This window comes from Terrapene carolina, unplaced genomic scaffold (assembly GCF_002925995.2).
Source record: "Terrapene carolina triunguis isolate 2854851 unplaced genomic scaffold, T_m_triunguis-2.0 Scaffold111, whole genome shotgun sequence".
Lineage (NCBI taxonomy): Eukaryota > Metazoa > Chordata > Testudines > Emydidae > Terrapene > Terrapene triunguis.
The window spans coordinates 22,501,532-22,526,137 of record NW_020664462.1 but is presented as its reverse complement, the minus strand read 5'-3'; the positions used below and the strand labels follow the sequence as shown (position 1 = coordinate 22,526,137).

The window sequence follows — 24,606 nt, the reverse complement described above, 5'->3', positions numbered from 1 at the left end:
CCAGACAGCTGACTAGGCATCTCAGGCCTGTGTACTTAGGAGGATCATGTTGTGGGTTAGCTATGGGATTGAACTTGGATGATTTTAGGTTATGTTCATGAACTATATGTAACCATTATTAAATATATATATTTGCAGTCTGGCCAACTAATCCCTGTCTTGCCTTGATTACTGATGTGAATTAATTTTGATTCATGGCTAAGTGCTGCATATTCAGGAAGAGGTAACTAGCTCTTCCATACCTAGCTGTGAGCAAAAGAGACTTCAATTCTTTGTCAAGGGGAGCAGGGCTTAGAGAGAGGAGTCCCAAAGGTATAAAGTCCAAGGTGATATATCAGTTAAGTGCCCTTCCTTGGGTTCTGAAAAATAAATACTAAGGCCAAAATGTTCAAACTTAGGTACATAAAGTAGAAATCAATGGGAGATGTGGGAGTTCAGCACCTATGAAAATCATGCAACTTATGTAGGCACCTATATATGGATTTAGATCCTGTTGATTCTACAGCCAGGTGGAAGTTTTAGAGGAATAGGAGATTCCAATCTCATTTTTGATTCCTCGTATGCAATTCATTAACCCTTTTGTACTCACATTACTGAAAAGCCTTCTCTCTGGCTAGGTCATTTTGGTCAAAACTTATTTACTTTTTTCTCTTTTAAGTGAATCTTGTGCTTGGGAAATGAGGCAAAATTGGCAGACCTGAAGAATGAAGTCCTTTATTTATCCACAGAACATTTACAGTATGGACACAGCATTTCAATATGCCCTGTATTGTAGCACCAATATGCTTCAGTTCTGACCACCTCAATAGAAAGGTGTTAGTTTATTTTTCATGTCCCTTTAACCCTTGCAATCTCCTGAGATTCCCAAGATGGGTTTCAGATAGAGTGGAGGTTCTGTGATATGGACTCCTAGCCAGTATAAGCTGGACTGACATCACCAATTCATTCCAGACAGTTCACCAAAAAGACATCAGATATTAGCAACTTTCAGTCACTGCCAAACGGGGCTGGATTATAGAACAGGCACTAGGAGCTTCTGTTTTGAACCATTCATTCCTTATTCTGCACTTTATACACATTTTCTATCAGAGCAATAATTATGGAGAAAGGGCAATAACCTTGTACAGCTTTTAATGACAATGATGTGCTTCCACCACTGGAGAGAGAGAGAGAGAGAGAGAAGAAACTCCGCATTATATCACTTTAGGAACAGTGGAATTTACATTATGATTCAGTAATAAATACTGTTGCTACTAATGGCATCGCAACAGAGGATTCTGAATTATTTGCAGAAGTGAAACTAGACAACCTTTCAGGCCATTTATCAGTATATTATGGAAAGTGAAACAACAGTACAGATTGAACAAAGAAAGTGAATCTGCACTCAGAAACTTTAACTAAATAAATGATGAATGAAAAGGAAACCAGCTCAGACTGTTGGGTTCTTGACAAATCTTGGAAAGGTTCTTAAGACACATTTCCTAGGTTATTTATGATTGTTTGAATCTCACTCAGTTTATGAATACGGTAAGGGCCAGATTAATGCTCCTACAATAGAAGTTTCATGGATGGAGATCATGACATTTACCACCTGAGCTATGATGCCAGGGAGTACAGGACAGGTGCTGCCATAATGCCATTGAGGATGCAGAACAGTGTCCTCTGCCATACCAGTGCCTCCAATATAAAAGCAATTCCTAACAAAGAGGGCTCTGCTATGTCATTTGAAAAGATGAAGTATCCACTCCCACAATGTAGCCTTCCAGACACTTTCTGGTGTGTTGGAGGGGGGACTGATGCTAGTCACGTCCCCACTGGGGTATTCAGCATTGCCAAGAAGCGCTGCTCTCTGCGTGTAGTTATTGTAGGCAGCCAAATTATGGCTGCCATTGGTGAAGACGTACTGGAATGAGGGATATGGTCCCTGTCTCCTCTCTGCCATATGCTGGAGAAATGCGAGGGTAATCATAATTTGGCCCTAAATCTTTGAGAGTGATGAGATTAAGAACTGTGCTAACAACTCTAGTCAAGTGATCATTTTCAAGAGGCAAGAATCAATTGAATATACCCTATTGAAAGTCCAAACTATGTCTGCTGTGTAACTTAGAAAGTGAACATAGGTAGATTAGCACAGCAGTTCTCAACCAGGAGTCCGAGGCCCCCTTGGGGGCCGTGAGCAGGTTTCAGGGGGTCCGCCAAGCAGGGCCTGCATTAGACTCACTGGGGTTCATGGCAGAAAGCCGAAGCTCCGCCGCCCCAAGTCCCGCCACTGGGGCTAAAGCCTGAGCACCTTAGCTTCACTGGGCTCCCTGTGGTGTGGAGCCCCAGGCAATTGCCCTGCTTGGCGGACCCCCTGATGCTGGCCCCTGGCTTTTATATGCATAAAAACAGTTGTTGTAGCACAGATGGACCATGGAGTTTTTATAGCATGTTGGGGGGAGGGATGGGCTCAGAAAGAAAAAGGTTGAGAACTCCTGAATTAGCAGTTTTTCAATTATCCTTTAATCCATTTACATTAAAAAAGTGATTGTTTAAAAGACGTGACAGAACCAGAAAATTAGTTTCTTTGATACGTAAACTTAACACCATGTTATCAAGAAGGAGGATACATCCTAATGTTAAAATAGTGGTGGTTTTTCATTACGCAGAGACTAAACCACACTTAACCATATGAGTTGAGCGTGGGCAGACCCTTGCATCTGCTTAGAGCCACAGTGACTTCAACAGGGATCTGTATATATGCAGGGTGACAGCAGCAGGACTGGGGCCTTATGTTCTTTCAGTCTGATCCAAGGCCCACTGAAGGCTGAAAAGACTCCCATTATCTTCAGTGGGTATAGGATGGAGTCCCTTGGCATTATTTTTTAAAAACTCCTAAATACAACAAACTGTATAAAATCCCATGGACATAAGTAAGTACACTGGGTATATTCAGTATTGCCAACCCCAAATGTTCAAAAATCATGAGTTTGACTTAAAAATCATGACATTTAATAAAGAACTATAATAAATGTCAGGGTTCTTTTTATTTGTCTTCTGGCTTTAAGTCTTTAGGGTACACTCAGTTTCAGGTTTTTCTCCACCCTCAGGAGGACTAGAAAACTACATTGTTGCGGGTTTTTGTTTTTGTTTGTTTAATGAAAGCTAAAATTCTCACCTAATCACATGCCTCCAGGACCCAGGGCTTCAAGAAAACCACCACATATTGCAATTTTTGTGATGAAATCATGAGAGTTGGCAACATTGTGTATTAGTGTCAGGGTGCGGTTAAGTGCGTGTAGAATTTGTTGTGGGCCTTCTGAATAAGTATGTTTTATAAATAATTAAATAAATATGTAAAATGAGTGAATGTTACCATCATATGTGAAGGTTATTTCAGATAGTGATGGTTGAGATAAGAATACCCCCATTGAGATTACTATGAAAGTGTAGATAATATAATGTGTGATGTATTTACTCAACTCCATGCCACATTTGAGGCAGCTGTGTAGGAAAATGGATGCCCCATATGTCAGTATGAGATTGGAGTATGGATAAGGAGTATCTGGAGGGGTCTTACACCTGAGAAAATTAAGGTAATGCTGGTAGGATGTCAGAAGCAACCAGATGACTTAGCAAGGGCCCTGATTATGGGGAATGTCTGCTTTTTGACACCCAGATTCGCTGCTTGGGGGTCCTATTAGATCGTGAGTTGCTCTTGGATGATCATGTAGCAGCTGTGGCCAAGAGAGTTTTATTTAATCTGTGCATGGTGAGGATCTTATTACAACTACCCAGCCCTTTGAAGCCTCAAGACTAGGCTACTGTGACAGTGCACTCTACTTGGAGCTACACTATGGACCGTTCAGAAGCAAGAGCTAGTGTAGAATGCTGCTGCCTGATTATTAAGCAGGGTTTCATGAAGGGAACACATGACACCAGTACTCCACGATCTGTAGAGGCTCTCTCTTTATTTCTGGTGGAAGTGCATGGTATTGTTTTCAGTGGTGGAGGAGGCCGCTATTAAAGAGACCCTGTCTCACCTGTGTGTGATACTGCTGTAGTTATAACTCACACAGGTGCTCAAACTAGTGCGCTCTTATTTTAAACTAGAGGAAGCTGACGGCAGGACATTGTCCGTGAGAGGTCCTTCACATTGACCTCCTAGCATGCTACAAGGCCCAGCTTGCGTCTCAGGCATTTGATAAACAGGAAGGTTAAAGGTGACTGGGTTAAGTGATATTTTACTTGGGCAATTATTATTTTTATTGTTGATTTGCAAAGTCCCAGCTGAGGCATTTATTTGCAATTATTTGTATTTAGGAATTTTCTATTTTTGTCTCATTTTAAGCCACGGAACAGCCCCTATAGCATTGTCTGCTACTGTATAAATCTCAGGGGGGAAAAAGACAAACAAATGCGTTGAGGTTGAAGGAGGCAGGGCAATGACCTTATTTTAATCACTTGTATACAAACACCATTAGTTTACTGATCTCTGAGAACATGTAATCATGAACTCTCTTGCTGCACGTTCCCATTTTCTCCATACAATTCCTTGCAATAACTTTAAATATGTAGATAATGTTAAGACCCTGCTATGAAAAAGAATTAGTTCCTCCATGTTTCTTAGGTGCATGTATTTCCTGGGATCTATCTTGTGGTTAAGATACTGGACAGGGACTTAGGAGTTCTGGGTTCAGTTCCAAGCTCAGCCATTGACCACCTAGGGTGACCTTGAGAAAGTAACTTAATTTCTTGGTGTTTCAGATCCCCATCCATAACACGAGGATAATAGTATTTCCTTTTTCCTGCCTTTTGTCTGTTTTGTCCATTTAGAATGCAAGACTTGTCAGGGAAGGGACTGTCTGGCAACATATTTTTACAGTGCCTAACACAATGGCCTTCCCTGTCAGTTGAGGGCTCTAGGTCTAGATTCTCCTGTCATAAAAAATAAATATTAAAAACTAGCCACTGAATATATTTAGGGAAACATTTATAAAACTGAGACATGCATAATAATAATTAGGTTTTTGGACCTTGAAATAATTAGCAGCAGGAATACACTCTACAGGGCCCACTTAGCCCTAACTAACATGCTGTTTAACATAAGCTTTTTGGGTCAGGGACTGTTGTTTATTATATGTTCATACAGCACCTAGCACAATGAGGCCCAATGTGGTTGTGGCTTATAAATGCTAACATAATATAAACATTCAGCAAGCACTTAGCTCCACTGAAACTACTCACAAATCAAATTACTCGCGTGTGTAATGAGTGTTTGCAGGGCTTGTGGCTAGTCTTTTTGTGAAATGTTTTGGATCAGATAAGTTCCATAGTAATTTTGATGGATTCTGGCTTCTGGTGGAGAATACACAAGAAGTGCAGATAAACTCTTCAAACAAAGATCCTGTTTTCCTGAATATATCTCCAATTAAAAAAAATGTACCAAAAATACAGACAGAGCTACAGCATACAGGCAGAATTATCTCTAAACAGTGTGTTCTTTCCCAATAGCCATCAGCAATCTTTCAGAACAGAAGTGTGATTTAGCCACTATATATTAAATCAGATGATACTAGAAAAACATCAGCTGGTTAAAGGTTTTTTTTATTATTATTTTTTCCTGAATTTAAAGCAACAAGGAAAGGCATTTATGCTTCAAACAATCTAATTTTCTATTTCCATCATGCTTCTCAATCCATGATTTCTAAATTAAGGCCAAGTGACATTAAAACATATCTCCACATGAATCATTTTCATAAGCCCAGAGAGTAAAGGATAGATTTAGGTTTTTATATATGAATATTAAATTAATTGTTTCCTCTTGAAAATAATCACTTGCCTGGTGTATTTCCTCCAGTGTTTACTCTCAACAAACACTCACTTAAAATGCAGTGAATTTCCACCTGTCAAAAACCATCTAGACATTGTTTCTTCTAACAATGAAGGGGAGGGCGGGAAGCATATACCCAGTGGAGGCTGGTGACAGCTGAAAGTGGGTAGGCAAAACTGACATGTAAAGTTACTGTACACTCACAGCCAATTTACAGCAGCAGGTGAAGATCATATAGCATCTAACTCAAAAGAAGGTAGGCAACGCTTTCCTGAGGATCCTCTAAGGAACCCATGCCCTTCTGAGAAATTATCTACAGGGAAAAGGATGCAGCTTTAAGAAGGCTCATGAAATTGCCAGCTAGGAAATGAAAAATAAAATAAATAAAGGCTCCATAAGGCTGTAGATTCAAATGAAGAGGGTTAGTAGTCTGGTTGCATTCAAAAGCCAGTCAAGATGGTTTTATGATTAAGGCACTCAACTAGGAGTCAGGAGATCTGCGTTCATTTCTTGCCTCTGCGACTTTGAGCCAGTCACTTGATATTTCTTTGCCTCAATTCCCCATCTATATAACGAGGATAATAACCCACACACACACACACCTTCTGCAGAATGTAAGCTCTTTGGGGAAGGAACTGTCTCTTGGTATGTGTCGGTACAGTGTCTAGCACCATGGGGCTTCAAGGTCAGTTGAGGACTCTAAGTGCTACTGTAATAGAAATAAATAATAATACCAGACACTATATATATTTAGGGAAGCATCCATCTCTCTCATGTATTTATGAAGATTAGAAGTGCATCATAATAGCAATAATTAATACATTAATTGGGACCTTAATCTCAGTTGGGGAATCCAGGTGCTACCATAACACAAATAATAATACTTTACTCACAGTAACCATGCAGTGGGCATTTTACCTGTAAATCCAGAATAATTCCACCACCCTTTCTATTTCTTTTTTCCCTCTTGAGCTTTTAAAGCCAACGGAGCTGCTCTGCATTTACACCAGTGTAAATGAGATCAGAAGCATCTACTCTTTAACGTCAACTGTGTTTGTTCCTTATAGCCCAAAGAAGGGAATGTTACTAAAAGGACACATTTTATTTTACATCTACATTAGAATTTGTATTTAAATTTTGCAACTTTTGTTGAGAGGGGAAAAACCAGAGCTGCCGCACGCTTTGCATAATGAGGAGCGACACAGCCAGAATGCTCTGTGGTGTGCTGTGATGCAAAAGCCACAAGCAAAGTTGTGAGGACAAGGAAGGCCATCTCATACCTTGTGAATGTGAAGGATCTCTATTGCTGCAGCAGCAGTTTTTTAACCTGTTATGAAAAGGTGTATTGCGTCACAAGGAATTTACTCATGAAAAAAATTATAATCCTCATCTTGAGGGGTCATAGTCATAGATATTAGAGTTGTAAAATATCTTTTGGGTCACGTAGTTCATCCCCTGTGTATAACTATGTGACTCTAGTCAGAGATGTCCACACAGTCTTCATTGCTTCCCTGTCTAGTCTTGCCTTGACTACTTTCCAGTGACAGCAATTTCACAATCACCCCAAGCAAATCATTCCATTGTGTAATTGGCGTCACTGGCATGAAATATTTCTTTACATTCTTCTTTTGGTGATCCAGGCTATGGTCTAACTCAACAAGCTTTCACTAAGCCTCCCTTGGACAGGCACAAGCAACTAGTGAGACAGTCCAGGTGTCCTCAGCTCTCAGTAGCCTTCCGGTCTCACACTGCTTAGGAAAACAATCAACCTGACTTCTGGCTCCCTCACTCACTGGTTGCAGAATTTTCCTGTATTTCCATTCTCAGTTTAGTGGTGTATTAACTAGGGGGCATTAATAGTAGCTTGAGAAGGCATAAGGGGAAAAGCAGCTGCTCTAAAATTCAATAAATAATCCGTATGGGTGAAGAGCCAGTGCAACCCAGGGTCTCCAGTTCCCTCTGTCTGTCAGGCCAAACTTTTTAACCCTCATTTTGCAGTGGTTCCAAACTCTTCTGAAAGCAGTCTGAGAGGACTGTATTATTGAAGCATCAATGTCCTGGCATCAGGAAGGTTCCAGCTGCATACATTCTATATTTCTTTAGGGAATGTTCACTTATCTTGAGGCTAATGTCTCCTCTAAAGGTGATTTGCAAAGAAAGTTTGCTTTCTTTTCTTTTCTTTTTTAAACTCATTGCTGTATCCAAAAAACTGAAAGTCTCCCCTGACCCATTGCCACTGAAAACTATTTTTACATTAGAAATGTAGGTCTTATCTACACTGGAAGAATCTAGGGACAACTGGAGAACTAGTAGGATTATGACATCACAGATACCAAGGAAGTAGAAGCTGATAAATTTAAAGAAGATATGACTTTTATTCATATTGTTTAAATCTTTAAAATAGTTTGTGAGCCAACTACTGGAGCTCACTGTTCTGTGTTTTAGAAGCTGCCAGAAACCCACCAGAGTAGCCGTATATATGTAGTTAGGCTTTACGTGTTTATATTTATTTAGGGCTATTGGTATTTATTTAGGGTTATTTGATACCCAGCCACGCCCTTGTGATTTCTTCATATTAATCTTGTTGTGTAAAGGGAAAAAGACACAACAGCTTTGTTTTTGTTAACATCTATTTCATTCAACACGTAGACGAAATCCTCTCATTGTTAAGTAATCAACACCCTAAATCCTTCGATTAAGCTCCTAAACCACATTTCTGAGTCATCCAAAAGAGACCTACAGAAAAACAAGTCAGATGTGAGATTTGACATTCCTGAGATTTCAAATAAAAAATGCAGAAAAAAACAAAGTAAATAAATAACTGGACTTTTCAGTTCATCTTTATCCACCATAAAGTACTAAAAAAGGCACATCCCCTTTTTTTCTTTTCCTTTATACGTCACTTTCAAAGCAAAAGTCAACAATTTTTTTCTCTGTTCTAGCTAATCACAGAAAACCACCTATACTGAGAAGGAAAAGCTATTCTGGCACATCTCCACTGCACAGTTAACCTAAGCTCTTACCTGTGCTTTAGCCCAACTCCTCCTACCATCCACACAGACAAATCTTAGGGGTAGTCGATAGGCGGATCACGGGCCAAATCCAGACTGCCGGATGCTTTTGAATGGACCGTGAAATCCTTTTATTTACGTACTATTATCATTATTATTATTTTTGTATTCTTTTCTCTGGAGTCTGGACCTTGACCAAGAAATTTGGACCCTGACAAAAAACAATTGATTACCCCTACCATGTTTGAATGCTTTAAATCCTGGCTAGATTACTTGGCTAGAGCTCAGGTGCTGCTTTCACTCAGGCTGGAACCCGCCTGCTTTGCAGGGAGGATGTATGCAAAAATCACATCTTTTTTTTTTGGCATTCCTCTCATGACCTTCCAACAATTCTCTCAAAAGGACTAACAAAATCTCACACAATTGACAGAGAAAGAATCCTAGAGAATCTCAGCACCAAGAACCTTGGGATAGGCCCCTAGACATACACAGGCAACAGTGAAGGAGGACACAATAATGTGGGTATGGCTTTGTTATGGGAATACTTGCATCCTGGCTAGCAGAGGTGGATTAAGGTTTCCTGGGGCCCTGGGCCAGAGCAAATGGAGGGCCCCCTCCCCACCTCACCCCTTCTGCCTGTTGCCTTGCCCCCATTCTGCCCCTTCTGCCTGTGGCCACGCCCACAGCCCCACTCCTTTCTGCCCCTTCCCCGAGGACCACCCCTGTTCACCCAGGATCCCCCCCACTGCAGCCCCACAACCTTTTTTGCTCCTTTCTGCTCTCCCCCTGCTGCAGTCCCAAGACAGGAGAAAGCTCTGTACCCGCACCACGGCCCCGGGGCCACAACCGGGAGTGAGAGCTCCTCCAGTTGCAGAACCACAGCAGGGGTGTGGATGCTGGGGCAACTCCTGCCACCCCCATGTTTCTGCAGGGGACCAGGGTTGGGGCGCTGGGGCTTCTCCCATCTTGCCTGGCGCTTCTGCTGGAGAGCGGAGTTGGGTACGGGGGCTTCCCCTGCTGCCCCGCAGCTTCTGCTGGGGACAGAGTCAGGGGCCGCTGGGGAAGGGGAGGCTTCCCCTGTTCCATGCCTCCTGCCAGGAACGGGGTCAGGGACTGCTGGTGAAAGGGGGCCTTCCCCCGCCCAGTGCTGCTGCTGTGGAGTGGGGTCAGGGCACGGCAGCTTCCCCCGCCCCACCCGCCTGGCGGCCGGGGCTCCCAGCTTCTGCCACTGGTGGCAAAAAAATGTTCAGGGGCCCCCCCAGCTGGCCATGGCCCCTGGACACAGGCCCTGCGGGCCCAGTGGCTAATCCGACACTGTTGGGTAGGCTAATCGAGTGCCAGTCACCCGAGTTGGCTGTGCCATGAAGACATACCTATCGGTACATTTCTACCGGACAAGGTTAGATTGGGTGCTCAGCTCTGTCACATGAGTTTGGCAGAAGATAAGCCAGTTAATACTAGTTTCAGATTGCTGCTTGAGCTGTCCAACAATGCTGACCCTCATCTGTATACACTAAGATCTGAGAAGTGGGCCATGGAAACTCTATGTTGACAGATCTCAATTTTTCAGACTGATGAGTATTTCTTTCTTTTTTGAATCCAACAAGGAGTCTAACACCTACAAGACTATATTGTCCAAATGGATTTAAATGTGTTTCAAAATTTAATGTACATGACCAGAATCAGACTTTCTAACCTGGGTTTGGGATTCAAACTCACTAGCATAGCTTTATGCATGAGCTGTCCATTGAACTTGGCAGAGGATCGGGCCCTCTGTCTCTAAGTATTTTCAGTTTTAGTGCTATAACTGGGATGCTAGTTAAGTCTCAAGGACACCCGGACTGGCTCCCAAAAGTGTTGCTTTCTCTTTGGTTACTTGTGCATGTCCAAATGTGGCAAAATAAGAATCTATCTAATTATAGGTGCAAATGAGAGCAAAATTTGCAAACTCACATTTTTGGGCTCAGTACAGGGTAACGGTGAAATTCTCTGGCTTATGTTATACAAGGTCAGACCTGAAGATCTAATGGTCCCTTCTGGCCTTAAAATCTGTGAATTTGGACCATACTTTTAAAAAAATGTCTATTTCTCCTTAGTTTTAGGTTACTACTTCCTGTTCTACTTACAATAGCTAATAAAATACTTTCCTCCCCTTTGGTTAATCCTTAGAGGTATTTATAGCTTGTCATGTCACATACTTAGTCATCTTTTCTGTAAGCTTCCCAAAGTTAGGTCAGATTCACCAAACCTCTTCCTTACTCTCTTTTTGTTACTATTATTTGTAATCTCTGCAATTAAACTCTGTGGCATTTGTCTAAGGCCTAAAATGGCAAGCAATTCTCTAAATGTGAGCTCCCTGATGTGACATAGCAAGAATAACCCCATCTCTGGCCTACGTGTAACACTTCTATTTATGTATTCTAATAGAGCATTCACGCTAGCTGTGGTAGAATCACATTGCATGCTGGTTTTCAGTTTAGGGAATTACCACCCCTGCAGTAGGTCATATAAGTAAGTCATATCTTTGCAACCAACCACCCTTTTTACGTATTCCCAATGAAATACCTTACATTTATCTTGATCAAACTATAATGTATTAATTTCTGCCAATTTCTTCTAACCTCTTTGTATCCAGTTGTAGGTTAAGCATTTTCAGAAGTATCATCACCCCTAGCATTACATAGCGTACATAGCAAGTATATATGTTCTCTATACATGTATGAACATACTGATGACAGAACAGGTGCTCTTCCTGTGTCATGCACAACCACCTGGAGAAAATGATTTGCTGACTGCAGTGCAAGATTGCAGAAAGTAATGCACACTCCCAATGAAGAGAAATTTTCCAGGTACAAAACTTTATCATTCCTATATTTGATGTGTTTGATGGAGCAATACCACCACCAAAATTTCATTTTAAAATAAATGTGAAGGCATATTAAGTCATGGGACAAAAACTGAATCAGAATGCACAGAACATTATTCTGCACATGCTTAAAAGTCCTCTAAGGTGAACTGTCAGTGTTGGCAGACCTATGGATTTTGTTCTGATTCATAACTTTATCAACAGACATACCTACTTCACTATTGTGTGTCATTTTGAGCAAGGAACTGAAATTTGAAATAATTCTATGCCTTTTACTAGTCTTGATTACTGTTAGGAATGGCGCAGACAGTAGTGGAGCAATGTGATGTGCACATTTGCACCACAAGAACAATCCTGTCCAGAAGTATGTGCAAATACTCACACATGGACTTTACACACTGCAGTAGTCACAGCCTGGAAAGTTATGCACTTGTCTAAGTCTGTGAGTTCAAGGATATACTTAGGAATGTTGAGCTCGCTGTTAAATCATTGCCCCAGCTAAAAACAATGTTGCGATCCTGATCAATTTTTTCAGTGAGAATGTTTTTTCCTTTCAAGTGTGTTTTTTAAGATAGGTTCACGTTTTGAACTCTACATTTTTATTATGTCCCTGTGATTTAAAAAACAAAACTCGTATCTTTTTTTATGGCAATTGTCATCATGAAGAAAGTCTTTTGGACCAAGTTGTAATAAAATTAAGTTACTTAAGATTCTTCCATCGTTCCCACCCTCAAACACCTCCATTAGCTATGCATTCATGTCAAGAATATGGCATGATTTCAAAACTGCCCTCATTTTTAGTCTCTTCCCTGGACTTCCTCCAATTATCATGGACCTTGCCTCTCAGCTCCCGTCCCTGCTATCCCAACACTTGCTTCTATTCTCTTACTCCACACTAGACACTGTTGGCACAAGAGCCTTCTGATATTTGGAACAGCCTTAGTATATCGCTCCACCTCACTGACTCACCATCTCACTACAATTCTCATTTAAAAATGTATTGGGTAAAATTCTGACTCCTACTGATGTCAATGGAGCCATGATTTTACCCACTCTTTCTATCCATTGACCATACTGTTTACGCTGTGTCTCCCTCTGCTATTTATGATTAAACTCTGTTGTTAAAGTTGCAACCCGAAACCAAAATATTTAATGGCAAACATGCCAATTTTTTGCAGGCATCTAATTTTTATAATGGCACAATAAAAGCCAACATTTTATTAAAGTGTAATTTAAGACAATTTTTACTGCAACACAGTTATGTCCGTGCTGTGCCATTTTTTTTCACTTCTTGGCAGTGAACATAATACAGCTTGCACCAACCACAGGTTTGCAGATGAAGTGCATGCACATGGAAACTTTGTCAGCTACAAATATTTTTAATAGTAGCATTTTTTTGCCCATTTTTTAAAGCACCTGTCTATCAATTTACCATTGCTCCCCCTCGCTGTGCTATATTTGGGGTTCAGTTTGTATAAAAATAGCTAAATAAAATAAGGCTCCAATTCTGCGATGAGCAGTGCTCTACACCAAATTCCATTGATTTCCATGAGGGCACAGGTCTCTGTGACATTCAGTGATTAGAAATTTAGCAAGATGCAAAGAGAGATTGGACATTCATATGGATAACATGAATATCTAGAGTTATAATAGCTAATGCTAATAGATTTTGGAAGAGATACTAAACCTCTTGCTTCAGGCACTAATCTTATTTAAGGGGCAGATTATCCAGCATCCATTTAATCCAAGGTTTCTTGCTCTTTCTTCTGAAGCATCTGGCCATATCTAGTACCTGTCACAATCAGAGACAGGACTGAATGAACCCCAGGTCTGATCCAATATGGCATACTGGGTATATATTCATCTGAAACACACAGGAGGATCAGAGCTTAAAGGTCCACAAGCATAGCTGCCCTGACTTAGATATGATATCATTCTTTTGTATTCACTTAACTTCCCTGAACACATAATAATACCTTAGTTCACTCTAAGTATTCCTGGTTTCCCTCAAGAAAAAACATTCTGATTATTTCAAGATCACTATTTGGCAATTTTTTTTTCTGGGATCACCAGATTGCTGGTTTATGAAGGGCTTGGTTGTTGGGAGGTTTTCTGAATTGTGGCGCTTTTGTACCTGAAGATCACTTGATCACCTGAAGAAGGAGAAAGAAACCTCAGTGACTTAAGTGCACATCTACAGCTAACTAGCCTGGCCACCAGCTACAGCAAAATTGGTGGAGAAATATTTGTTTAGACAAAAATGATAGATGGGAGATATCATAATAGGAACATCAGCGGAAATAAGCCATTCATTTTAGGAAAAAAAGACACTGGAAGTGCTCATCCCAAGCTTTGGACACCCCTTTAAATTTTAATATCCACATTTTTAAAAACACACACATCAAGTCCTTTAAAATAACTACCACTGCACTCCCAATCATAAAATCTGGGCCTAAAAACAAAGCTGTCCCATGCCAATAACTATCATCCCCTGCCCCAAATATTACAGAAAAGAGATGCACCTTGTGCACAAGGCTAACATATCCAGGCTAAGGCAGACCAAGTTGGAAACTTGTTCCATGGACAAGACCCTTTCTGCAGAAAGGCCTGCCAGCAGCTCCCTCAGTTATATTCTGAAGGTAGGCTTGCCAATTTTGGTTGGCCATATTCCTGGAGGTTTCATCGCACAACATAATCTTTAATTAGATTAATCTTTAATTCCTGGAAACTCCAGGACAATCCTGGAGGGTTGGCAACCCTGACCAAAGGAGTGCCAACACCTGGGATGATTGCAATTACAGTAATATGGCACCAGGGTTGGACAGAGAGGGAATCTTCCAGAGTGTTGCCAATGCTGGTGACAGCTGACACTTTTCTTCAAGCCCCAGCTCCTGCTGTCAAGTGATTTTCTGAGGCTCTCATATTTCATTTTTCTTTGTAAAGGGTCATGTCTTCAAGAGAAGAACTTGAACACCTGACCCAGGTGCAGCCTAAAGGTCCGGAAACCAGAGGCAAATAAAAGGAACCTAACATTTATTTTAAAACCTCATCATTTTAGGGCCCTGCCTTAGCATTTCCCAGCACTTGGTGTGGCAATAGGGCTTCCAGGTGATCTACCCCCAAGCCATTTAAGCCTTTAAACATCAAGGACCAACACCGGACATTACACCCCACAACTCCAAGCCAGAGCAGCTCCCGCAGCAGGGGGTTGCAAGCACTAAGCAAAGGGGGGGGGGGCGCACCGGGGCTTGCAACAGGCACAGCGGGCAGGTCACAAGCCATCAGGAGAGGACTCGGAAGCGCCCCGCTAGAGGGAAATTAACCGAACCCGGGCTCCGCTAGCGGAACGGGAACGCCAAGGGCGGGATGCTGCTGCCCAGGGGGCTGCACCGCACCAGGCACGGCCGCCCGCGGGGAGCGCTAGAGAGCCAGCCCCGAGGATAGGACGGGCGGAGCAGCCGCACCGCTACACAGGGCTCCGGGGGGGCTGTTTTGCAGTCTCGCTACAGCCTGGAGATCTCGTCTCGCCAGGGTCCCGGGGGGGCCTCCCACCCCATGCACGCTAGAGCGGGAGCGTCCCTGACACTCGGGGCTCAATGCACACACGAGCGGCCATCGCCCGGGAATTGCTGGCTGCAGCTTCCCGCAGGCGGCTCTGCCTGCGCAGCTCAGCAGCGCCCCTAGCACCTATCGACGGCACTAGACCATCCTCCCCACCCCCACCCAACAGCACAAGCAAAACACTCCAGCCTGATATTCTCTCTTCAGCCCAGCACTTTCTGCTTTATATACCCTGCTAAAAATAGCCTGCCGCCTAGCCCACCAATCAGGACTGGGCGAATTTCGAATCGCGCCAATAGCATGAGCCGTCACGGAGAGGCTTGGTCACGCCAGGAGGGGCCGAGATGCCTCCTGCAAGGCGATTGGGCTGATCTGACATCATTGGAACGCGGTGTAACGAGTTGGTGGAAGAGATTGGGCAGTGCTCCGAGCCGGCGTAATAGGATCACGAGGGGAGGGGGGAGGGAGTAGAGGAGAGGGAGGGGGGAGAGGAGCGAGGAGGCGGAGGCTGTAGCGGTGACTGTGGCCAAGGAGAGCTTAGAACAGGGAAGTTTTGCAGGGGGTTACATTTGCAGTCAGCTCAGTGTTTGCAAATATTGTGCAGGCTCCTGAGCAAGTGTCCTCTGCGAGCCACAGGAGAGTAGAGCAGCGGCAGCGTTTGGAGACTTTGTTAATTGCTGTGCAATTACATTTTGCATGAAACTTTGCTTTTTTTTTCCTTCCCAATCTCCAAAAGGAATTAATATTTTTTTTGTATTTTTTTCTTCTCTGGAGTAAAGGGGGGTTTGGAAACAGACTATATATTGAGATCCCCCCCCTCCCCTCACATACCTCCTCTGCCCATAGAGGAGGCATCTGTATTTTTGTAACCAGAATTGACTTTGTTGTTGCAATTTAGACATGGATGTTCTCCCAATGTGCAGCATCTTCCAGGAACTCCAGATTGTGCACGACACTGGTTACTTCTCAGCTTTACCATCTCTGGAGGAATATTGGCAACAGGTAAACGAGGATGTTGTTGTTGTTGTTGGTTGTTAAGCCACATTAAAGGATGAGTGGATAAAAATGCCAAAGTGTCATCCGGGCATTTGGGGAGAATGCAATGGAGATGTTAACAAAAGTTTTGAAGCAGGTGTTTTGATTTTTTTTTTTTTAATTTTGAGGGGTTTTTAAATAAATGTATTTCTCAATGCAACTGAGTTTCTCTTTTTTAATGCATTCCCCATTATGAAAGGGACTGTCAGTTGAGAAAACAGGGGCCGATGTGTTTGAATGCGTTTTCTGTGTGGTTTTTTTTTTTTTTTTTTGAGCTCATCAAAAACAGCAACGACCAGCGTGAAATCCAAACTTCTGAGCTTTGCTTTCGCGTGATCCAGTGCAGTCCCTGGCGAAAGTTTTATGCCTGTATCAGGTCCAAACTCTACAGCTGGATCTTGTCATCTGAACTCCCCCTCCCCCTTATTTGCCAAGAATTGTTTTTCTCCCCATGGTGTGTTTTGGGGGTTTGTTTTGGTATGGGGGGGCTACTAGTTTTGAAGACGTTGCTAATGTAGAGGATTCGCGAAGCTCTCAATCTTGCTTTACCTGCTACCCTCGTTGTTGACTAGCCAAAAAAAAAATTTTTTTTTGCACAACCAATGAGTTGTCAGTCATATGACAGCGATCCTGTTTTGCTAATTGCCTCGAGTCTTAGTTTGGGAGGAGGAAGAACTGGGGCTTCTTGCCTTTAATGGACATGTTTTTTTCCCCCTCTGTCCCAGTAATTGGATTGCCTGAGATGAGATTGCCTTTGACATTTTTGCATTGTCTTGCTTTTTATTGGAGGGGAGAGGGTTGTTTACTATACTCCCTGCGGTGATGTTTGCGTTTAACAAATAGAATTACCAGATCAAATACTACTTGTTTGTATGAAAGACAAGAAACGCTTCAGGAAGGTTGAAATCCAAAGTGTTACAACCGTCACATGCCTACTAATTGTATGCAATTCCTCTCCCCCCCTCCCCACCCCCTCCCCAAAAGAAGCAGCTTCAATAGTACGTGATTGAAATTGATCTAAGTAGTTTCCTTCAAGCATTTGGGATTTTGGCAAAGAGCCAGAACTGGTTCCCAGTAGCTTTCAGACGCATTTAAACTCACAGAGCGCTTCATTTTGGTCCCCATTGCTAATCTACATAATGAGAAATTTAAATTAGCCAGAAAAATATTAGTTTAACAAGATTTTAATAAATGCTCTTTTGTGTTTCCTTGGAGGATCAATACTTTGTTATGCTGTGTCTTAATGCCTTTTTAAAATGTGTACTGCAAAACTGTTGTCTAGTGATAGGCAAAGACATAAATATTGATTGTGTGGCTTTTCCTTCCATTTTTGACCACGCTATCAATGACATGCGACCCAGTTCAGCTGAGTGGTGTTGGTGAGGGACCTCCAGACCATAACAAACCGTCCTTAGGTGGAGAGTTGGAGGGGTAAAAATGTAGCATTTTTGGATTGTCTGTGCTTGCAAGACTGTTTTGGGAGGGATAATCTTGATAAAATAAGTGCAGTTTTGAACAGAAACTTAGTAAGTAGGAACTGTCAATAAGGGTAGATCAACCATGTAGTACTTCCACACGGATAACTAACTTATAGTGGAAAACAAAAACCCATGGGCACAAAATTTCCTACCACTTTCTTCCCCTCAGAACGGCTAGAAAGTTTGAAATTGTAAAAGGAGAATGCTGATGGCTGCAGATTTAATCACTTGGAAGATTCTCTTGCCCCCCTCCCCTTATTTTTTTTTTTTTTTGGTGGGGTAATTATATGTCCCATTGCATGTATATTTGAACAGAGTACTTTCTTGGCTGATGGTCAGAATTTTAAAAGGAAGTCTCTTTTGGCATTACGTGAAAGAAATAGAGATGACTCATACAGTTGCACTCTTGGCCAGTAGATAAAGTTCTTGTTCATTGTGGGACTCCCAGCAGGACTTTAGAGTAATTTCCCTTTCTCCTTTACAATAGCACATTACTATTCTGGAACTTTTTCCCCTCCTTCTGTTATTGAAGTTCCTTATGTTATTCGGACCACTAATAGGAAGCATCTAAAGTTATGTGGTGTGCATGCCAGTGCACTTGGAATTGACATTCTTTGAAAGACTAGTAGGTCGAGTTCTCACACACAGGAAATGGGTGGTTATCTGCAGTTCCATTGATGTCCCCTGAATACGGATTGTCAGCTACTTGCAGCCATACTAGAATGTGGCTTTGTTTTGTGACACAGCACTTGGGTTTTTAACTGCGTGTCAGAGCACACTGTTGTATGCAGTGTTGTAGCTGTGCTTGGTCCCAGAGATAAGTTCGGTCACTTTAGCCTTGTGTTTGTGTGAGAGTGATACAAAATGACTTGATACAAAATGAAAAAATTAATAAAAGCCCATTAGAAAGTGTAAAAAAGCCTGATTAAAATGTGCTACATTTTATAGTGATTTCAATACTAGCCTTCTTAAAATATGAATTTTGTGATGGGGATTATAATTTGACTGACTCATTAGACCACTATTTGGAAAATGTTGACTGACTTACACCTTTAGCTTAGTGTTTGAACTCTTGCCCAGTTCTTGAAAACTTCAGTTCCTTTTACTGCAACAATCACCTGGTTATGGCTGGAATATCCTCTAATTTGTAAGGCACCTACCAATTTCAAATACCCTACTTTCTTGCATGCTGTTTGAAATTTAAAGCTCAACTCTCCTTTTTTAAAACCATTTTGTAAAATGTTTTTCTTTTTCTTTTCTTTTTTCTTTTGTAGACCTGTTTAGAGCTGGAACGATATCTTCAAAGTGAACCCTGCTATGTATCTGCATCTGAAATTAAATTTGATAGCCAAGAAGATCTCTGGACCAAAATTATTCTGGCACGTGAGAAAAAGGAGGAATCTGAACTGAAGAGTACATGTATTCCAAAAGAGGACAGTCCTAGTAGCCAGAATTTAGAGACCAACAGTTTGAATTCTGATGTAAGCAGCGAGTCTTCAGACAGCTCCGAGGAACTTTCACCTACTACTAAGTTTACCTCTGATCCTATAAGTGATGTTTTAGCCAATTCAGGAAACTTGAGTTCATCTGTCACTTCTACTCCCCCGTCTTCTCCTGAATTGAGCAAGGAAACTTCCTCTCAGCTATGGAATTGTATGCCAGGTGAATTGCATTCACCAGGTAAAATTCGTACCGGTACCATTGGAAAGACTGCAGAAAAAGGTACCCCAGTCAATGGCGACTCTTCACCGGATGGCCGGAGACGTGTCCACAGGTGTCACTTCAATGGTTGCAGGAAAGTTTACACCAAAAGTTCACATCTGAAAGCACATCAGCGCACTCATACAGGTTAGTAACCTTGTGTCTATTAGGAGTTGGAGACTACAGTAGGGAATACCCCGATGGCAGTGTTGTCATAACATTACATAATCACTGGGTGAAAGCCCAAGGATGGGAAGATGATTCAGTTATACCAGAGGCTTACCAGAATGAAAGACATCACTTCCGCATTCTCTTCATAAGCTGAGTTGAAGCCTCTTGAGTACAAAGATACTTCGGTGTAGACTGGTCTTCTGTCACAGATGAATGGTTTCCATTTGCTAATTAGATAGTGCTGAAGAAGTTGCAGAATTATTTAATCTTTGAAAAACTCCTTAAGTAATTTAGACAACAGATCTACTTTGCTGACAATTTTAAAAACAAAAGTAAATTTGAGACTTTCTCACAAAAGTAGGGATTTCATATAACTGGAAGTGGGGTAGATGCTTTCATAGGAAGAAGTGTTACTGGACTCTTCTACACCAAGGGCTATTAAGTTAATACAATCAAGACCTGTGGCTGTTAAGTATAACTGCAAATGTGCACTGGTTGTATAATATTAAAAAATACTTTTATGTGCACTAGTTTAAGCAAAAATCTTAGAAGACCAAACAATGTACCAGTCCTTCTGACATAAAACCAAACCAGACTTAGAAGTATGTATCACTTATTTCATGGTTTCACTTAAAATGCTATAGTGGGTTTTTGTTTTTGTTTTTTATTACTCTGAAACGTAGACTTAAAAAAATCAATATATGAGGTTGCTATGAAAGAGAGTAAAGTGGATAGGCATTCCAGGGCCTGCATAATTTTTTTATGGTGGTAGTAGCTGGCACAGTTATTTTTATTTTTTAGCATTAATATTCTACAGCCCTTGATGTCTGGAGTTAGAGATGTGTAGAGCAACTGGTTGGCTCACCAGTCACTGCTTAAGGAAAGGAGCAATGTTCTGCATCCTTAGTGTGCCAGTCAAGGGGTTATTCTCCAGAAATGCCAAATGTTTTTAATGAGGTGATGGAGAAGGGAGGAATTCAAAAGGAAGGACCTTACTCTGATTCACCAGCTCAGCATTCCTAATTTTTTTCCATTTGTGGAAGTCATTTAGCTGACTCATATGCTCCCATTCTCGTGTGGAAGTGAAATAAAACAAGGCACTTTCAAAAAAGAGGAAAGAGCAATTTCCACTGAAGTTCCAGTGAAGATTGTAAATAACTGCTAGCTACATAACTGTGTCAGAACTATTGCCATGGTTGTTTTGTGACTGGAACTATTTCTATGAATTGCTGGTAGTATTTCCCTCAAATGTTAACTGAAATCAGCAGCATTCAAACTGGTCATTGTGATTTTCCCTTGCTCTTCATCTAGTATATCTGGGTCAGCATGAAAAGGTTCCATTTTGTGCAGATAATCTGTGGGACAGTGGACTTTGAAGCAAAACAGTAACCTAATTATATCGGTGAATCAAAACATTCCTGGGCCAGATTCTGCCATCCTGGCTCATCTTGACATGAAGTTAATGGGACTACTTGTGGAGTAAAGTACTACTCTAGATGAACAAGGATGATAGTATCTGGCCCTTAACTAGCTTTCTTTTTATTCAATCTGTACTTATTAACTTCTTTCAATTAGGGTACCTTTTGTTTTAAACATGGCGATGTTACAGCTAAGTAGGAATCTTAATGATTCTTCAAGCTTCTGCCAACTACATTGTCAAAAACACTGAACTGTTCTGATTGAAAATGGGTATCCTTGTTTTTTATATATAAACAATTAATATTGTCTCATTAATTTTGAGTGAAGTCATGGTTAATCTATAATATGCTTTATTTATAGGAGAAAAGCCTTACAGATGTTCATGGGAAGGGTGTGAATGGCGTTTTGCAAGAAGTGATGAGTTAACCAGACACTTCAGAAAGCACACTGGTGCCAAGCCTTTTAAATGTAGTCACTGTGACAGGTATGTGAATTAAATTGAGCTTTTTTTTAAACAAAGTTATTTATAATGCTTGGTGAGAAGCAGGTCTAGGTGATATTTTTTGTTATAGAAGATTTATTCATAAAGAAACTGATGAACAAAATGCTTCAGTGAAAATTAATTCCATTCTCTTTTGAGGGCCTGACATTTTCACAATTAAAAACATCCTGTTACATGAATGACCTGGAATGTAGCTTGAGTAATGCACATCAATGAAAATGGAGTAATGTGAAACCCAACTTTCCTTCCTTTTGCAGGTGTTTTTCCAGGTCTGACCACCTGGCCCTTCACATGAAGCGACACCTCTGAATGGGTCAAGAGGTGAATCCTGTGGGCTAAGCGGCTTCAAGGTTGAACAGCCTTGAAAGGAGGGATGCGTGTTCCAGCCAAAGCATGCCATTTTGCACCCTACCCAGTTGCCTCCAGGACCTCTCTTTCTTGAAGGTCTTTTGAGGGCTAATAAGTCACGTAAGAAACGGCATGGCAACCGTGGTGCGTGATGTTTGGGGTTTCCTGGACTCATACACTGGTACCTAACCTTCTGAGTGGCTCCTAAGCCTTTGCCGTGAGCATGTGCACTGAGAATGTTAATGATTGGGTGACTGTTTGTTACTGAGGATCTATTGATGACTGTATGCTGAGGCACATTTTTTTCTTCTGGTTGTTTTATAACTGTAAGAGAAAAAAGTAGTCTGAATGTTTTGTATGTGAGGAATATACTGCAAGATGGGACGACCACCAATCATTTCCAAGGGGTGGGGGGAGGGCTGTCTGCACCTTCTAGAGGGAAAAAATGGAGAGAAGGAAAAGACAAAAAAAAGTCAGGACGCCAGAGTGGAGATGGGGGAGCCCCCCTTTCCTGTATGAGAGGAGCTTTAGGTGTCTGATGCAGCTATTAAACGTGCAATGTGTCAAGTAGCTTGTTTTACTTGCTACAGAGCTCATTTGTAATCCATTGTATAAGCTGTGTATTTACAAATATAACACAACTATAACTTTACATTATAATACAAAGGTTATTGCATGGTTCTGGGGAACTATATGCTTTTCCATTCTTTAATCAGGACTGCAGTTTTGATTCCAGTTAAGAGCAGCTAAAATACAATTGGTCTCATGTTACATAATGTATGGAACCTGAATAATTTTTTCGGTTGGGTGGATAAAACCACTATAGGTTAGAAACTGATTTTTCTCATGCAGCTAATTTTTCTCTTATTTATGCCTTGAGGACTAATTTCTGGTTTTCTAGCTGTTTAATGCACTGTTGACCTTAATAATGGTGCCTTATGCAAGTGACCTTCTCTTGCAGGGGGTCTTATACAGGGGTATGGGTGATGCATGCTTTATTAAGGCTCCTTTTTCACCTGGCATTGTACTGTATCAAATGTATGATGGGGGGTGGTGGTGGGGAAAAAGGCTACTTCCAGGGTCCTCCTTCACAAAGACAAATATAGAGAAAAGTCCTTCATGTCAGTACAGTATTTGTTTAACTTAGACAATTTGACTGTGTTACAGTATAATGCATACAGCAATTGAATACCTGACCAGTTCTGCCACCTTGAGACTTTTTTTATATATTGACCTTGCACAACAATTGTGTATATACACACCCAGCTGTACTTAATATGTAACATTTCAAGCATATTAAAGATACAGAAGTATTAAAAGATGTATTTGCTTAAATGGCACAAGTTTCACATCTATATATCTAGCTATCTGTTGGTAATACAGAAAGAAACTATAATACTTTTTTAAAGTGGGCAGAAAAATTCTTGTGTATGTATATTTGTGTGTACAGTCTGTGTATGTGTGTATATATAGATAATATATAAATATTTTTAAAGGAAAAAATTGGAACGTGTAGCTAGAAAATACAACAGCCTGTGAAGATTTCCCCTTCCCCCCACCCCAATATGGCCATAAAGGAGGCAAAGAAATGAAAGATACAGCTATTTAAAATCTAGCATTTTTAGAGGCTTTACCTTTAGCATAACAGTTTACTAAAGGCTTTTTTGGCATTGAGTCCTTCTCAGACTGCTGACTGGGTTTTGTAGTTATTGGCTTGTCTGGAATAGCATATCTGTGGCCATTAAAATGGCATGGACTGAATATTAGCACACTAAAGGAATGCTAGCTGGGTTCAGATGACATACACTCAGATTTAGGCCTTCAAGTTTATTGGAGGATCTGAAAGTGAGCTAGTTACAGTAGGGGTTGAATTCTAATTTTAAATAGTTCAGCTAAAATGAAGACATAAGGCTATTTTCTCCTAGATTAGAAATAGTTTGTCCAAAAGTAGTAAACTTTTTAAAAAACCAGCTCACCATCCCACTGATGCAGTTAACCATGTAATTTTTTTTTTCCTTTGGGGGGGGTAGGTGGCTTGCTTACTATGCTAATATTTTGGCAGATCTTCCAGGAAATGAGTATGTAGATAAGTGGTTTAAAAAAGAAAAGTATATGCAAATTATCTGTTTCTAAGGAACACACAGGCCTAAATTCTCATTTCATTTTTGTATTAAAATGCCTGAAAATGCACTTTTTTTTTTCCAAAAACAAAACAACAAAAATCCCAGAAAATGGATTTACTGTTTCTGTTTAAAAAAAAAATAAAAAAATCCTTGTTTGCAGTGCTCTATGCTTAACCAAAAAAATTTTAAAAAAAAAAAGGTAAAAAAAAGTTTAAAAAAAAAAAAAAAACAACAACTTGCACTGGCTTGTCTCAATTGTGAAATACCATCAGACTTGTTTGGATGGGGTGGGGCTTTGTGCCATCTGTCAAATGCCTGTAATTTTTCCAAATAAGCAAGTACATTCTGTTCAGGTGATAACTGAGCCTCAATCAAGCTGAATAAATAAAAATAGAAAAAATATTGCTTGAAATTTAAGACAAAAACGTTTCTATTAGTGAAATTTCTTTTTTTTTGTTTTTGAAGCACCCTGTTATCTAAAGAATCTCTTTGTAAGATTTTTGTAAAAATGTTTTGTTTTACAAGATTTTATTTGAAATTGTTTTTTGCAAGATTGTTATATTTCTGTATGAATGTATT

The 24,606-nt window shown here is 40.8% G+C and overlaps 1 protein-coding gene across 1 annotated transcript; it reads left to right on the top strand.

The window, feature by feature from the left end:
- The first annotated feature begins 15,801 nt into the window (after window positions 1-15,801).
- KLF6 (Kruppel like factor 6) lies at window positions 15,802-23,864 on the top strand. Its single transcript, XM_024213086.3, has 4 exons — window positions 15,802-16,252; window positions 19,038-19,611; window positions 21,415-21,538; window positions 21,814-23,864. Exons 1-4 carry the CDS (start codon window positions 16,151-16,153, stop codon window positions 21,863-21,865), a joined length of 852 nt encoding a protein of 283 aa, XP_024068854.2. The 5' UTR covers window positions 15,802-16,150; the 3' UTR covers window positions 21,866-23,864.
- The last annotated feature ends 742 nt before the right edge of the window (window positions 23,865-24,606 follow it).

Bases quoted from the DNA above. Each gene is read 5' to 3' on its own strand.
- KLF6 (XM_024213086.3), top strand. From the start codon at position 16,151: ATGGATGTTCTCCCAATGTGCAGCATCTTCCAGGAACTCCAGATTGTG. The intron at 16,253-19,037 runs GTAAACGAGGAT...TTTCTTTTGTAG, and splicing joins TGGAGGAATATTGGCAACAG to ACCTGTTTAGAGCTGGAACG. The intron at 19,612-21,414 runs GTTAGTAACCTT...CTTTATTTATAG, and splicing joins ACATCAGCGCACTCATACAG to GAGAAAAGCCTTACAGATGT.